This window comes from Corvus brachyrhynchos, unplaced genomic scaffold (assembly GCF_000691975.1).
Source record: "Corvus brachyrhynchos isolate BGI_N302 unplaced genomic scaffold, ASM69197v1 scaffold62, whole genome shotgun sequence".
NCBI lineage: Eukaryota > Metazoa > Chordata > Aves > Passeriformes > Corvidae > Corvus > Corvus brachyrhynchos.
In genome coordinates, this window is record NW_008236629.1 from 4028581 (window position 1) to 4041913 (window position 13333).

A 13333-nucleotide genomic window follows, 5' to 3' on the forward strand; every position below is an offset into this window, starting at 1 on the left:
TGTCTTAAAGACTGAAACATCTCACAGGAGAGGATTTGGCTAAGAACCTATTTGCTCAAGAACCACCATGCAGCAATATGTCAGTATAGCAAACCTACCAATGTTTCCTACCTATGATAACCTACCTATAATAAGAGCCATGAAAGTAATTACTTGCCTTCAGGTAACAAACATGAAAAGGTGAAATTCCTGTAGAAAAGAGAGTGCCTGGGTGTATGTGTTTTAATGTGTCTACCTGTGTGTACACACATATATATTAAAAATTGATATGGGTCAGATACTTGATGTCAGCTTATACGTAAGAATATAAAACAAATTTAGACCATAAACTGTGTCAGTTTACTCTCTTCTGCTGTTGTAGAATAAAACAGAAAGAATGGTTTCTAAAATGGGTCTCCCAGACATATTAATAAATAAATTTGAGAAGAAGAATTCCTTAAAAGTAAGCAAACTGCAAAAGAGGACTTATTTCCAAGGAAAAAGTAAGCTACAACTGAACACAATGGCAGGTTCTGTTTTCTCTACTTGTATCCTCTGCCCTGATGGTTTTCTTTGTCCAAACCAGAAGCCCACTCACAGCATGCTTTTTTGGCCAGATTAAATCTCAACTGGCACCATGAAAATCTGGGGCACTCATTCTATGCTTAGGTTTCTTTCTTGTACCCTGCTGCAATCTGCCCATCATAGTGCAGCAGTAAAAACTAGAGGCTCACTCTTGGCATTCTTTCACACTAGATTAAGCCTAAATTTGTACCATCAAGATCTGGGGCACTCATAAAGGTTTATGCAAAATAATTTTAAGGGAAGAACTGTCTGCTCCACTTTTGAAAGACTACTGTATGTGCCTTTCCTATAAGTGAAGTAGCTGACTGCACCACAGATGTGTCGTGCAGATGGGAAGGCCTTTCAGTTAAAATGTTCCCTGCATGAATCATCAAGAAAAGCTTCTTCCAAACCACGAATTACAAGAGGAATCTATAGATTATCTTGGACAAATGTGGAAGGCATTCAGGTGCCCAGAGATGCAGTTAAACACCATCTTAGAGTTAAAGGAGATGTTCCCATCAACTCTTAATTGTGGTGGGAAAGTCCTCTCTGACACTCACCTGAATTCCAGGATACTTCATTAAAAGTTCCACTTTGCTATTTCCTTTTTGCAATCAGGTGTTTCCAATAGTCCTGAATCTCCCTTCCCAACCCCACTGCCTCTTATTTTTTTACAAAAATGATCACACACATGGAGGGCAGAATATGGCAGTCCCCACCTCCCAACTCCCAGTTCTTTATTGGAAGCAATATTTGAAAAATAGTTGTTGTGTACTGTGCTTTCATCCAGCCTAGGAGCCTGAGGCAGGGGACATAAGAGAGAGTTAGTATGAAATCCTCCTGGAAATGCATTCAGTATCCACATGATTGCTATTGAACAAGATTTATTTCTGCTGCTGATTCACATGCAAAACATGTAAGAAGTAAAGTAGGCCCTATAGCAAGCTTCAGTTTGTCCACACTGGAAATTGTATATAGGAGCAGTGGAAAGAGTTTAAAGAAGCCTGAGTTCAATTTAAGTGTCAGGGTGAAAAGAGAGCTGTATATTTTCAAAACTCTTCCTCCTTTACCAGAAAGTGGTGGTATGGGATATGACACCAAGACTGAGGAGATTTTCCTTGCATCTTCTTCAATTTAACAAAACTCCCATAATTTACCTTTACAGATGGGATATGATTCTCAAGCTGGCTATAAAATCTCAGTACCGTGACCTACCATGAGATTCCGTACTCCAGTACAAAAATGCTAACAAGCAAAAATGACAGGTTTGTCCCTCTCATCAAGATCATCTCAGCTGAGCAATGCTATAACTCAGTTTGTAAAAAAACCAACCACATGCACTGCTCCTGTATCTCAGAGTCAGGTGGACAGAACTGGGACAGGGCCAAAAGAAAGGAATGAAAACATTGCATTATGCTGAAATGCTGTAATGAAAGAACAGGAATTTAAATTTTTAGCCCTTTCACCAGAAAATGAAAGTTTGAGGCCCTACAGGCAGCACATTAGCATGGCAGACTCTTATGTGTGGAAAGAGGAGAAAAATACGGCATCATCTCCATGGCTATGAACTAAATTTATTTAGTGGGAAGTATCTATTAGTGAGTAACCTCCTAAGAGTCTTTACAGGCATTAAATGTTACTGGAAGCATTAAATCTATAATTATTCCAATAACTTAATACTAAATGCAACAATCTAGGAAACTGTGAACACGGTGTGTGACTCATTTTGCTCTGTGTTCTGCACATTGTTTTGTATGCTTGTGCACTAAATGGAAATCATCAAAAGGTTGTTGAAAATATAAGCAGCAAAGTCAGTGCAGTTGCTCAGATAAAGAGCATTCCCTCAAACACAACTGCCAGATTTAGAGACCCAAGAAGAGACTGTTTAGTCCCTTACAAAGCGACAATCATTTCGACAAGCCAGGAGGGAGGAATTAAAAAACCCCAAAACATAAGGGAGGTAGACCCAAGGTTTAGGAGGGGGAAGATGCAGAGAGCACTCTAAACATAAGGTGGACACTGAGATCATTGGAGGCTACTCCTCCCATTCCACAGACTGACAATAATCTGGAGACAGCTGAGCTATGAAAGAGAGAGGCAAAGGACTGAAACGAAATGTGCGTGTGTGGGCTGTACTTTGTAGCTGTGATGATTTTATACCTTATTCAATCTAGTTGATAATTCAACGTACCACAGTTAATAGGTCCTTCATTTTAAAGCAATTTTTTACTCATTTTAGCCAGCTGCTGTCAAGAGGAAGCCATGACAGGCCCAATTCATGTCACACCAGTGTTCCCTTACTGGTGAAACTGAGGGGCTTGAAACCAGCTTCCAGCTGGTTTCAGAGAATGCAGAATTTCCTGAGAGGTGAAGGGCTAAAGCCTGACACTGCTGAGGTGCAGATGGAGAGAAACACGAGACAGGGAAGCGCAGCAGGCCTGGTAACCATACTACACATGTAGCACATGTACAGAGTGTCTCTCCACCGCCCTTCTCTCAGATCTGTTCCCAAGTGCTTTTTTAAACAGTGCCCCTGCTAGGACACACCAGTAGAACATAAAGGCTTCACAGCATGAATTTAACATTTAGATCAGAATTGGCATTTGTTTCTTCTTTGAATAACCATCTCCTAGAACTTTTTCATACAATCAAAGGCGAGTTTGGTAACTTGTTGCAGTCCCAGCAGAACTTGCTTTCATAGCGCAGTTTTACCAGGATGCTGAATACAGCCTCTTAGCTGGTCAAGCTGGAGCCATGCTTCCAAGAAGGGGAGCCTGCAGCATGCATGCAGCGTGCAGTGACTTGTGTCCCTGGGTGAAATGCCTTAGAAATTTTGAATTGTAGTAGTAGTTTTGAAAGTCATTCCAGAAAATATCCATCCAACCTCTTATTTGCTTCAAGCATAAATTGGGTGGAATTTGATACTCCTCTTTCCTTGCTCACTAAAAGCCAAAAAAATTTAAACTGAAACTTCAGGGTATGAGACCCCTGACAACGACCTGAATTAACATGCAATAGGTGAGCAGTCAGGCTGTGTTAAACTTCATCACTCTTACTTTTGGGTGTCTGAAAGGTACAAACTGTGCTTCCTCACACCCTGATTCAGGGAATATATATAGAATACCTTGGGTGTGCCACTGTCTTACAGTCCCAACCGTGCAAATAACACTGTGACAGCTCTTACTGGGAGTACTTATGTTTGAGTCAGAAGGTCTGCCCATGGTAATAACCACTTGCAAGATGAAGCCTTACAGAGAGTGCAGAGGAAGGAGGGCAGGTGTTGGTAACACACCTTTTCTCCCTTTCAGCCTATACAGTGGGTGATGTTGAACAGCACCACCCTCCTTAATTGGCCAATTATACTAAAGTTCCAATTACGAATGGTTTAGAAAGAATTAATAGATATTAAAGCATGCTACAAACATGGGAAGTAAATGCTACTGGTGCTAATTAGCTTTCTCAATATGTGTGTGTCCCTCTCAAGAAGTTTTTACTGTAGACTGTAATGATCTATTACAATGATTTTATCAAATCATTTATTAATATAATATTCTCCTTCTCTTAAGTATTTATAAATGGAACTTTAATTTGAACCGTGATTGCATTCTTAGTTGTACCCATACTGCCTTTATTGAAAATAAAGAGCTTTGAAGATATATCTGTCTCTAGGGCCATCTGTTCACCTCTTAAGAAAACATTCTAAAAAGAGAGGGAATACCCAGCATTTTTTTAATAACACGGATGGGATTCAGTTTCATTAAAAAAAAAAAAAAAAAGAAAAAGGAAAAGAAGGAAACCAGATAAATTAGGATCCAAATTAACTGGAAAATACCAAACAGATACGAAAGTGCTAAACAGAGAATGGGTTTCATTCTCAGAAGGTGTCCTGGTATCTGCACAGTGTAGGAGGATAGTTTTCTGTGCCCACAGACATTGAAATAGAGGGACAAATAAGAGAACAAAAAAAGAACCCAAAAGTAAATTATATGGAGTGTGAATCCAACATAAAAGCACACAAACACACACAAAAGCACCAAAAATGCTTCTTCCCACATCTCTCTCTCTCTCTCCCTGCTGTAAAGCCTCAGTCACTGAAGTGTATCAGCCTGTATTGTATTTGGAAATTGGAAATGAAAAGTTTCTCTACAAAGTCACAACAGGTCCCACAACAGGAATAATCCAAAACTAGAGCTTACCCCAATGGATCAGCACTCGCCATCCTCGGAAAGGGAAAATGAAGAGAGAGGGAGAGAGAGAAAGAAAGAGAGAGGGGTGTGGAGGCAGGTGGAGAGAAGAGTAGGAAAAGCAGAGTGAAATACTGTTCGGAGAACTGAACGGTCATAATCATTGCCACCGGTACCTAAGTCTTTCCAGAGACCAGGAACACTAGGGGGACAGTTTCATTTACCAGACAACAACTTTTGTCCCACTCACATATTGCAGACACATCCAACTCTGGCACTAGGGAATCTGGAGAGGCACATACTAAGGCTGCAAAAAAAAAAAAATTCCCAGCCAAATCCCAATTAAAGCAGTCAGCAGAGCAATGGGGTTCATACTTCATGCTGCACTTCTTTTCTGCCTCTTACATAAGGCACAGTTATATCACACTGTTATCAAGGAAATAGTTCTTTTTGTCCCCAGTTTGTTCAGTGCAGTGTCCCTCTGTCCCCCAAGCTGGCCTGGTAAGAAGTACTTTTTTTTTGCCACGAATGAACTGTGAAACGTATTGGTTATTAAAGCATGCATTTCTGAGCCAGCTTGGGAGCCCAGGGTACAAGATTGTAGCTCAAGCTGTGAATCTGCTTTGATACTACCTTATTAGTCATGATGGTCTTATAGTCAGGAATTCAGATCAGCTAGAACGTACCAGCTCAGCAACCCAGCACTTATCTCTGTGGATGCCATCTTGTGCTCCAGGATCTCATTTTTCATTTAAAATAAATTCAGTCTCTAGGTCTTGTAGGTTGCAAAGGAAATCTTTCAAATGTGAATGGAGAATAAATCAATGCTGTGCTGAACAGAGTCTGAAAAAGCAGGTCTAAAAGCAGACTGAATCTCTGGCACGTTGACTTTGAAGGCTAGTGACAATTGAAAACTTCAGTATTCTTAATTTTTATGTACTAACCAAAGCATTCAAAATGGAAATAGAATAGTCAGGTTATTAAGTTTTCAAAGGTGCAGGTAAGCAAACTCAGGAAAGTGTCACCACTTTTTCACATTAACAAAGATTAGATTAGACATAAAAAAACAGTTTGGTGTTATTAAGCCAAATTATTTTCAAGTTGGATGCAACGCTTTTTTTTCTCTCTGTCATTTTCTCTCTCTCATTCCCTCCATTTTCAACACAAGGCTCCCAAGCTGCCAGAGCTACCTCTGGCTGGGCGAGAAAAATCCATTCTCCACAAGACAGAAATGCCAAATTTAATATATGCCCAGTAGATTTCACAGTTTACTGCTCAGTGCAACTAGCCATGCCTCCAGTTACATCAACATTGCAAGTGCTGGGCTGGGCCACCAAGGCAGTTTTGAGAACAGTTAAAATGAAAACGTAGTCAGAATAGGATGAAAAAGCTGTAGTGCTACGCATTGATAGAGAAGTGGAAAGAAGCATTACAGTAAGTTCTTTTTCATGTGTTTGAGTGACACTCCATTTATATTTCAGCCTGGAGTGCAAATTTGGGTAAGATCTAATTCATATATATACAAATACATGTATATATTTAGGAACAAACGCTGTCCTCAATTGTACCTGTACCAGTCTATCTACAGTGATGTAACTGAGAAGAGCAAATTGACACCCATTGTATATACTGGAACCTGTGTGTATATTTATACAGAAAATACACCCATATTCACACATGCAGAATAGTAAAATGTAAATAGAATGGGTGCAAGATGGTTCAATAATGTTTCTTTCAAGTCATTTTCCCAACAGGGAAGGCACTGAAGAGGTTAACAAAGAGAATGGAGAGCAAATTGACAACAGGGTAAAGAAAAGGGGAAATGAGGTTTAAAAAAAAAATTAACAATCCCAGGACACAATAGACCCAGAAGCGCAGACATGTGCATTCCCTGTAATACTGAAGCAAGTGAACTACGGAGCTGCAGCAACCCAGATACAGAAGAAGAGAAGCACTGAAAGAGGGGGTGAAAGAAAGTCGGAAAGAAAAAGAAAAAGAAAAGGAAAAGAAAAAGAAAAAGAGAAAGGGACAGTGGCCTCAGCTACTAAGACAACCATGTGCATCTAGAGGGAAGGGACCCTTAAAGATGCAGTATTCCTTTAAAAAAGGTATCATAAAATTGGACAATTAAACACTGGCCAAAAATTTAATGGCCACCCTGATTATGTGACCCCATTTTGCTGGGGTTTTCTTTGCTGCCTATCCCTTCCTTTCATGTGGTTGTGCACAGATCTAGAATCCAGGTTCTCTCACATTCCCACCACTGAGGTCTTTCATTCGAGCTCTTAGAAGTGGGAGGGAGGTAAGATCACAGTGAATGTGATCCTCAAAAATTCAGCCTGGTCCTTGAATGAGCAGGACCATGGGTGATCTTCATGCAGTGCTCTAACCTTCTCCTCCTATTGTCTGAAAAATACCACCTTTGAGAGGAAACACAAAATGCCTACGTGGATTTAAGAAATTCCCACGGAAGATACTGAAGTGTCATTTCTTCTGCTCCTAACACAGCTGTAGCAGCTGCCAGAGAAGGACAGAAGGACAAGGAATGGTGCTTGGAACATCCACTGAAAGACTCCTCTCCTGTCACAGATAAAATTTCTGCATCTCTCTTATTGGACCTGATTTCTAATTACTGAGAAAAGCTCACCTTTGGAGTTACTTCAGGCTAACTTTTAATGCAAGAAGTGCCACATGTTCAAGAGCAGAACTTACATATAGGGAGTATCAGAGAAAGGAACAGGAATTTCCATGTCTATGCTAGCAGTCCAGGAAAGCGCAGCCACTAAAGGCTGTATAACCACAACTTCTTCATGGTTGTGGAACTACAAGGATGCTAACAGTTCAGGTCCAATCCAATGCTTGTTGGTATTTTGGCATCTTAAAAAGGGTGCTTTACACACCACATGAGGCACAATCTCTCCTGCAGATGCACGATGTTCCTCACTGTGGCAGGTTCAGGACTTGAAACACTGACCACAAAAGACTGTCTCAGACCGCAAAAGGCCCAAACAGTCCCTCACACATCCTGAAAATCTCCTGAGACTTAAAGGCCACATTTATCTTCATATAAAAGATTTCTATGAAAAGGGGAAATGGAAATAATAACAGTTTGTCAAGTCCACTGGTTCCTTTAAGGAAGCCACTGCTTCTCCCTTTTTGAATCATATGCCACACCCGTAACCTTCAGGTAAGCTAAGTGTTTGTCCAAAATATATAAGGATTACATTTTGATGAAGAGTTATCCTTTGGGATGCCAGTTTTCAACACAGAGAAAAATTCTCTTCCTCTGAGACCAAAATTTTAGAAACAACGTGTGCACTAAAAGCCTTCCCAAAAGTCTAAACTTTTTTTTTATGTTCATGGACCCACATAAGTCCACTTAAACTCCGTAAATGTGCTGGCCTGCCTGTCTTCCATTGTGCCTCTGTTGACAGTTGGGAGTTAACCTTTTTGTTGTTCCTCAGCATCTGTCACTTGAACTGCTAGATTAGAATAATCCTCCAAAAATCCTGTTTTCAATCACATTTTCCTCTTGTGTCCTCTGGGTAGTCTTAAAGAGTTTGTCTCTTACCAGAGGTCCTTAATATTTTGTCTATCAGACTGAATTTCCAAAGTTTCCTACCACTGTTGTCACTGACTCAATTGTGTTGCTGTTTCCAATACTGGGAGTGGAACATTCTGGGCTTTCCTAGTGTTTTATATTCCAATCCTTCCCAAAGAAGTCTTACCAAATACATCTTCTACCCTGGACAGAACTTCTACTCATGGCAGAACTGAACCAGAAATAACACTAGGACGAAAATTTAGTGGGGAAATCATTGGTACAGTCCCAGGCTGCATTGGGGATAGCCTCAAATGAATGGTACTGTACAAAAACATACATAGTGTGGAGCTGTAAACACCCCACCCTCTTTGCTTCTCTCTAAAGAGAAAAGAGAGAACAGCTCTGTCCCCACACAGAGAAGGTAAGTACTGCATCTTTAAGGTCTCAGCAGTGAGGTAGAGGAGAGGAACATATTGTCAGTGTTTATACCTTTCTTCTTTGTTGAATTTGGGATTGGCTTCAGAGATATCCAGGCTTTTACTGAACATTGTTTTACTATGGCAGAACAAAGCGAGAAAACACAGTTACTAGTGTGGACATTTTTATAAAAGAGAGTCACCTGTAGCAAAGCTGGACACCCAGCCCCCCAACCCATCCTCCCCTTTTTAAGCAATGCTCTGAAAAAACCTTTCTTTTATTTTACAGTCATGGCTCACGCCTACACAGTGCTCAGGTTCATCATCTTCCCCTGACTTCTGAGGTCTAAAATGAGTTCCCCCATGCATACTTGTAAACTCTGCTCTCCTTTATCCAATTTAAAACCCAGGTACCATCTACTTTGTCACACTGTCCAGGGAAAACAGAACATGCCTGAAGGCATTAATTGCAAAGCATTCGTTACTCACAACTTTTCCAGCAGACCTCAACACTAAGCACACTCTTGGAAAAGGTTAAAATCAGACCATAGAGCCTCTTAGAGGAACAGTAACCCATTTTGTATTCTAATTTGTAGGGTCCATTACCACTTAACTCCCAACTCTCTTCCCTATACTCAGTGTATAGAGAAATGCCCTTCTTTTTCATCTTGGGTCTGAATCCCTGCAGCTTAGAAGTGAAATTCCCTGTACTTTGCTAAAAGGGCAACTCTCTGTAATATATTTCACTGGTAATATGCTTCACTGTTTCACAGAACACTGCTTCCTAATGGTAGCTGATCTCTCATGCAAGCTCTCCACTTCAAAAACTAGAAGAAAATGAATAGTTAATGAAGCCCATTTTAGAATGGTTTTTGGACTCTCACAGCAAAGCTGCTGAAAATTTCTGGCATATCCCCTCCGGATTCTAGCTCCCATGGAATTCTTCCTAGTCTGTGTGATTTTAGCACAAGGGACAAATTAGCTGATGTTAAACTAAGCTCAGAACCTACTTCTTTTCTTTTGACATTTCAATGAAATACCAGATAGTCTGAGAGGTGGGGATACCAGCACAGCAGAAATAATTAAGATGTAATTATGAACCTGTTTAGTTGACAACTAGCAGGGAAGCCCAAGAATTAACTAAACTTAGTCACCAGTCTTAGAGGGGCTAGAGTTTGTGCATACCAACTTTGCCATTTACAAAGATCAGTTGGAGAATACTTGGAGAGGTTGGCACAAGAATTTCAAGGAGCCTGTAAGCTCCACAAGCAGCTTTTTTGCTGAGTTCCCCTTGCCCATTATTCAAAACCAAGTCACTGAAGGACTGTGTTTTTCACTTAATACTTTCTCAGCCTGTAGGGCTGGAGGCTGCCAAGTTTTAAATTTCAGTGGAAAGATATGCCCTAAACAAGCCAAGACCAGACACTTGTAGGGCCCCCACATGGTTACCAAAAGCACAGCTCATGATACAGACACGTAAACCAGAGGTTGTAACATAAATTCTCTTTATGCAAGCAAACATCTGTTTACTACTGGGAAAGAGGACAGTAGGAATAAATCACAATACACTTGGGAGTGTTTTGTCCACTGGTTAGAAGTGTATCTTTGCCAGGTCAAGAAAGAAGCAATGGCGCCGTGTCTCCAGATGTTTACACAAGTCACCTGTATCTGAACAGGAGACCTGATTCCATGGTCCATCTTCCTAGTATTGTAGGATAAAAGCACTCAATAGTTGTCTCTTGAGACCAAAAAAAAAAAAAAAGTAATTCTTAAAAAAGCATTTGCCTTGGGGATCTAAACCCTACTGCTGTAAAATCCGCTGTCAGTGGGTCATTTCATGGAATATAATATGCAACTAGCCATTAAAAATCCCCATTCTTGGTGGAAGGCACTTGTCACTTTGTTACTGATTGTTCTGACAGATGGTGCCCCATCAGCAATGCATCGTCCCCAGACACTCCCCATGCAGTGGGGTTCGTTAATGAAGCCAGTTCATGTTATAAATGACTCTGCTGCCAGCAACACAAAATGTGCCGTTGTCATCTCTGGATGCGGATGGGATGAATTATGGAAGCTCACACGTGGAGTAAAATAACATTGTCCCTTTAACCCCTTCGAAAACAAGCACTACCATGCCCATCATCATCAATCATGGTGTTATTACATCCCTTTCTCCACCCTTAACCACACTTTTATGTCCATTCCTGACTTGTGGTATGCATTGCCCCATATCTCTTTTGTGCCTGCAGGTTTTGCTTCCTCCTTAAGCCAAAGCCCTTCTTTACTGATCTGCAGCCTGGATGTATGTCTGCTCTGAACTCATCCCAGCCCTTTCGACTTCAACTGTTCCCTCATGTGCAGAATCGAGTGAAACATTTAAAAGCAAAAGAAAGACTTTGGATAGCAAGGCACAGCTTTGCCTCTTCAGGCTTCTGAATCCAAAGTCAAAGTTCAGAGCCGGAAGAAAAGGTTTCAGCTCTCAGAAAATGCTATGATCAATTTAATGCCTCCTGTTTGTTCCATCCAGTTGGACGCTCCCTGTAAAGGAGCCTTTGGGGCGGGGGAAAGTGATTTGCCTCCACCTGGCTCTGGGAGCCTCATGTCCCCTGCATCTCCCAGGCAGCAGAGTAAGCACTGCAGGCAGAACAAGGAGTCAAGTGTTGTGCTCATCTTTCCTCCTTTGAGGCCTGTGAGGAGCACTGAGCACACCCTGTCCTGAACACTTCCTTCATCCACACCTCACACCAAAGGAAATCACATATTCGAGACAGGTTTCCAACCTACACTGTGATAAGAAGTGTTTATGGCAGTCTCAAGGCCACATATCCAGTCTGAAGTAAGTCCTAGCAGATTCTGGAAATCACCACTCTTTCTTCACTGCAGATAGAACTGTAACAATTGCCAGGACAAGTTTCCAGCAATTCTAGGGCCTCTGGAATATCTATGAAATTATTTCATGTTCTTCACCCAGTTCTCAGTCAGCAAAGGGAGCTTCTGGGCACAGCAGGCTTATTGTAACAGATCTTAAGAGCTGAACAAATAAAAATTCATGCCAAAGCTGAAACAGAAGTTACAGCATCATCATCATCATCATTCATATATGGGAAGTGTTCTTTTATACTGATTGATTAATGCAAGTGTGAAACCAAATGTATGTGCTTCCTTTAGGCTAGTCATAGGGACTGAGGAAGCAACTTCGTGGTTCACATAAGTGAATTTCCACAGTTCACTTACTCTCCCAGAACTTGCCTTGAGGAGACACCATTTTCCTCTGCTGTTTCTCCACAAGACTGACACTTTCTTTGATGGAAAAGAGGCAAATTATACATATTCCATCACTTTACAAGCATGTGGTGATTTATGTGGGTCAGATGCATGCTGGCTCTGACAGCACATTTTGAAGGCATCTACAGATGCCTGGACAGTCCTTTTCAGATTCAAGTTGTTTTGATGACATGGAGCATGGTGTTCATTTAACTTCAGGTGCCCAAAAGCTAGGAACCTAATCCAAGATAGTCACCTAGATTCCTGTTGTAGGCTCTGGAGACAGAGAAGAACAAGCAGAGGGTGATTTATCCTGTTGACAGGACGCATGTATCTGAGACCTCCCAAAGCCCTCCAGTGTCCCCATTGCCCAGCTAGCCTGTATCAGAAGCTTAGACTGCATGCCCATGTCCTCAACAATTAAAAAGAGGTGAGATGACTCTTGCCCAGAGGACATGGTGACTTCCTGAGGAATAGCTGCAAGCGAACAGAACCCTTAAGCCTCTGGCAGGACTTCTGGTCCTGTGTGCACAAGCATTGCTGGCTGCCAGATCATGTTGCAAATGTGATTGGAAGCTGTAATGAGTGCTGGTATGAACAGAAAAGCTCCGCAGCTCCTTTGTATGTGTAACACAAAAGGGGGGAGCAGACCCAGGCAGGCAGGGCTCGTGAAGGCAGGGTGAAGCAGAGACCCACCTCTGTCCATGTTGTGCCATTTCAATAGCTCTGCGAGCAGGAACTGGGGATCCGCCATCCGTCACACTGAGAACCTCCATCGACTTCCTCTCTGGCCGCCGCTTCCCATGCCTGTTCAGCATTGGGGAGTCCACACGCTTCCTGGGGGGATCTGTACGGAAAGAAAATGCTGTCAGCTGAATTTAGTCATGACTCACCTCACACAGGTTAGTTAAATCCTCTCAGCAATTTCACTCTCACACCTCCCCTACAAAGACATATCTCTTCATGATGGAGGTGAACATTTGCAGTCTCTCCCTTCCTCCAAATTTGCAAGCATTAAAACATGCAATCCACCTACAGAGAGAGAAGGAGCCCTGCCACTGCCCTGAAGATATTATGAGCACTGTAAAATAAAGGTACAACTATACCACAGCTTGCAGAAATTAGCTTACAAAGCCGATAACAGTAACAGCAAGATGATACAAGATGACAGCATGGGCTATAGCACAAGCTGTTAGGCAGAGCATAAGCCATCTAGGGATCCTGTCTATGTACTCAGGTTGCTAGAGCTTGCCTTCCATGTCCCTGCCAGCCAGATTAAATGTGACATAGGGACATGAGTACACTCTAAACTCAGAATTGCATTCTGCTCTGAAAACGTACCCTTTTTTTGCATCTTTAAGATTAGATTTAAGGTTTTT

At 41.6% G+C, this 13333-nt stretch overlaps 1 protein-coding gene across 14 annotated transcripts in view; it reads right to left on the bottom strand.

Moving 5' to 3' along the window:
- Positions 1–13333, bottom strand: part of BRSK2 (BR serine/threonine kinase 2) — a 311982-nt gene that overhangs the window by 38021 nt on the left and 260628 nt on the right. For 8 of the 14 annotated variants that reach the window (XM_017726637.1, XM_017726635.1, XM_017726634.1 and 5 more), the window contains exons 12-14: positions 12651–12801; positions 8764–8829; positions 4743–4766 (exon numbers count right to left, since the gene is read on the bottom strand). In XM_017726637.1, coding sequence (XP_017582126.1) covers positions 4743–4766; positions 8764–8829; positions 12651–12801 — 241 coding nt within the window. The remainder of the gene's footprint in view (positions 1–4742; positions 4767–8763; positions 8830–12650; positions 12802–13333) is intronic. The other 6 variants (XM_017726636.1, XM_008644287.2, XM_017726640.1 and 3 more) reach the window with 2 other exon arrangements.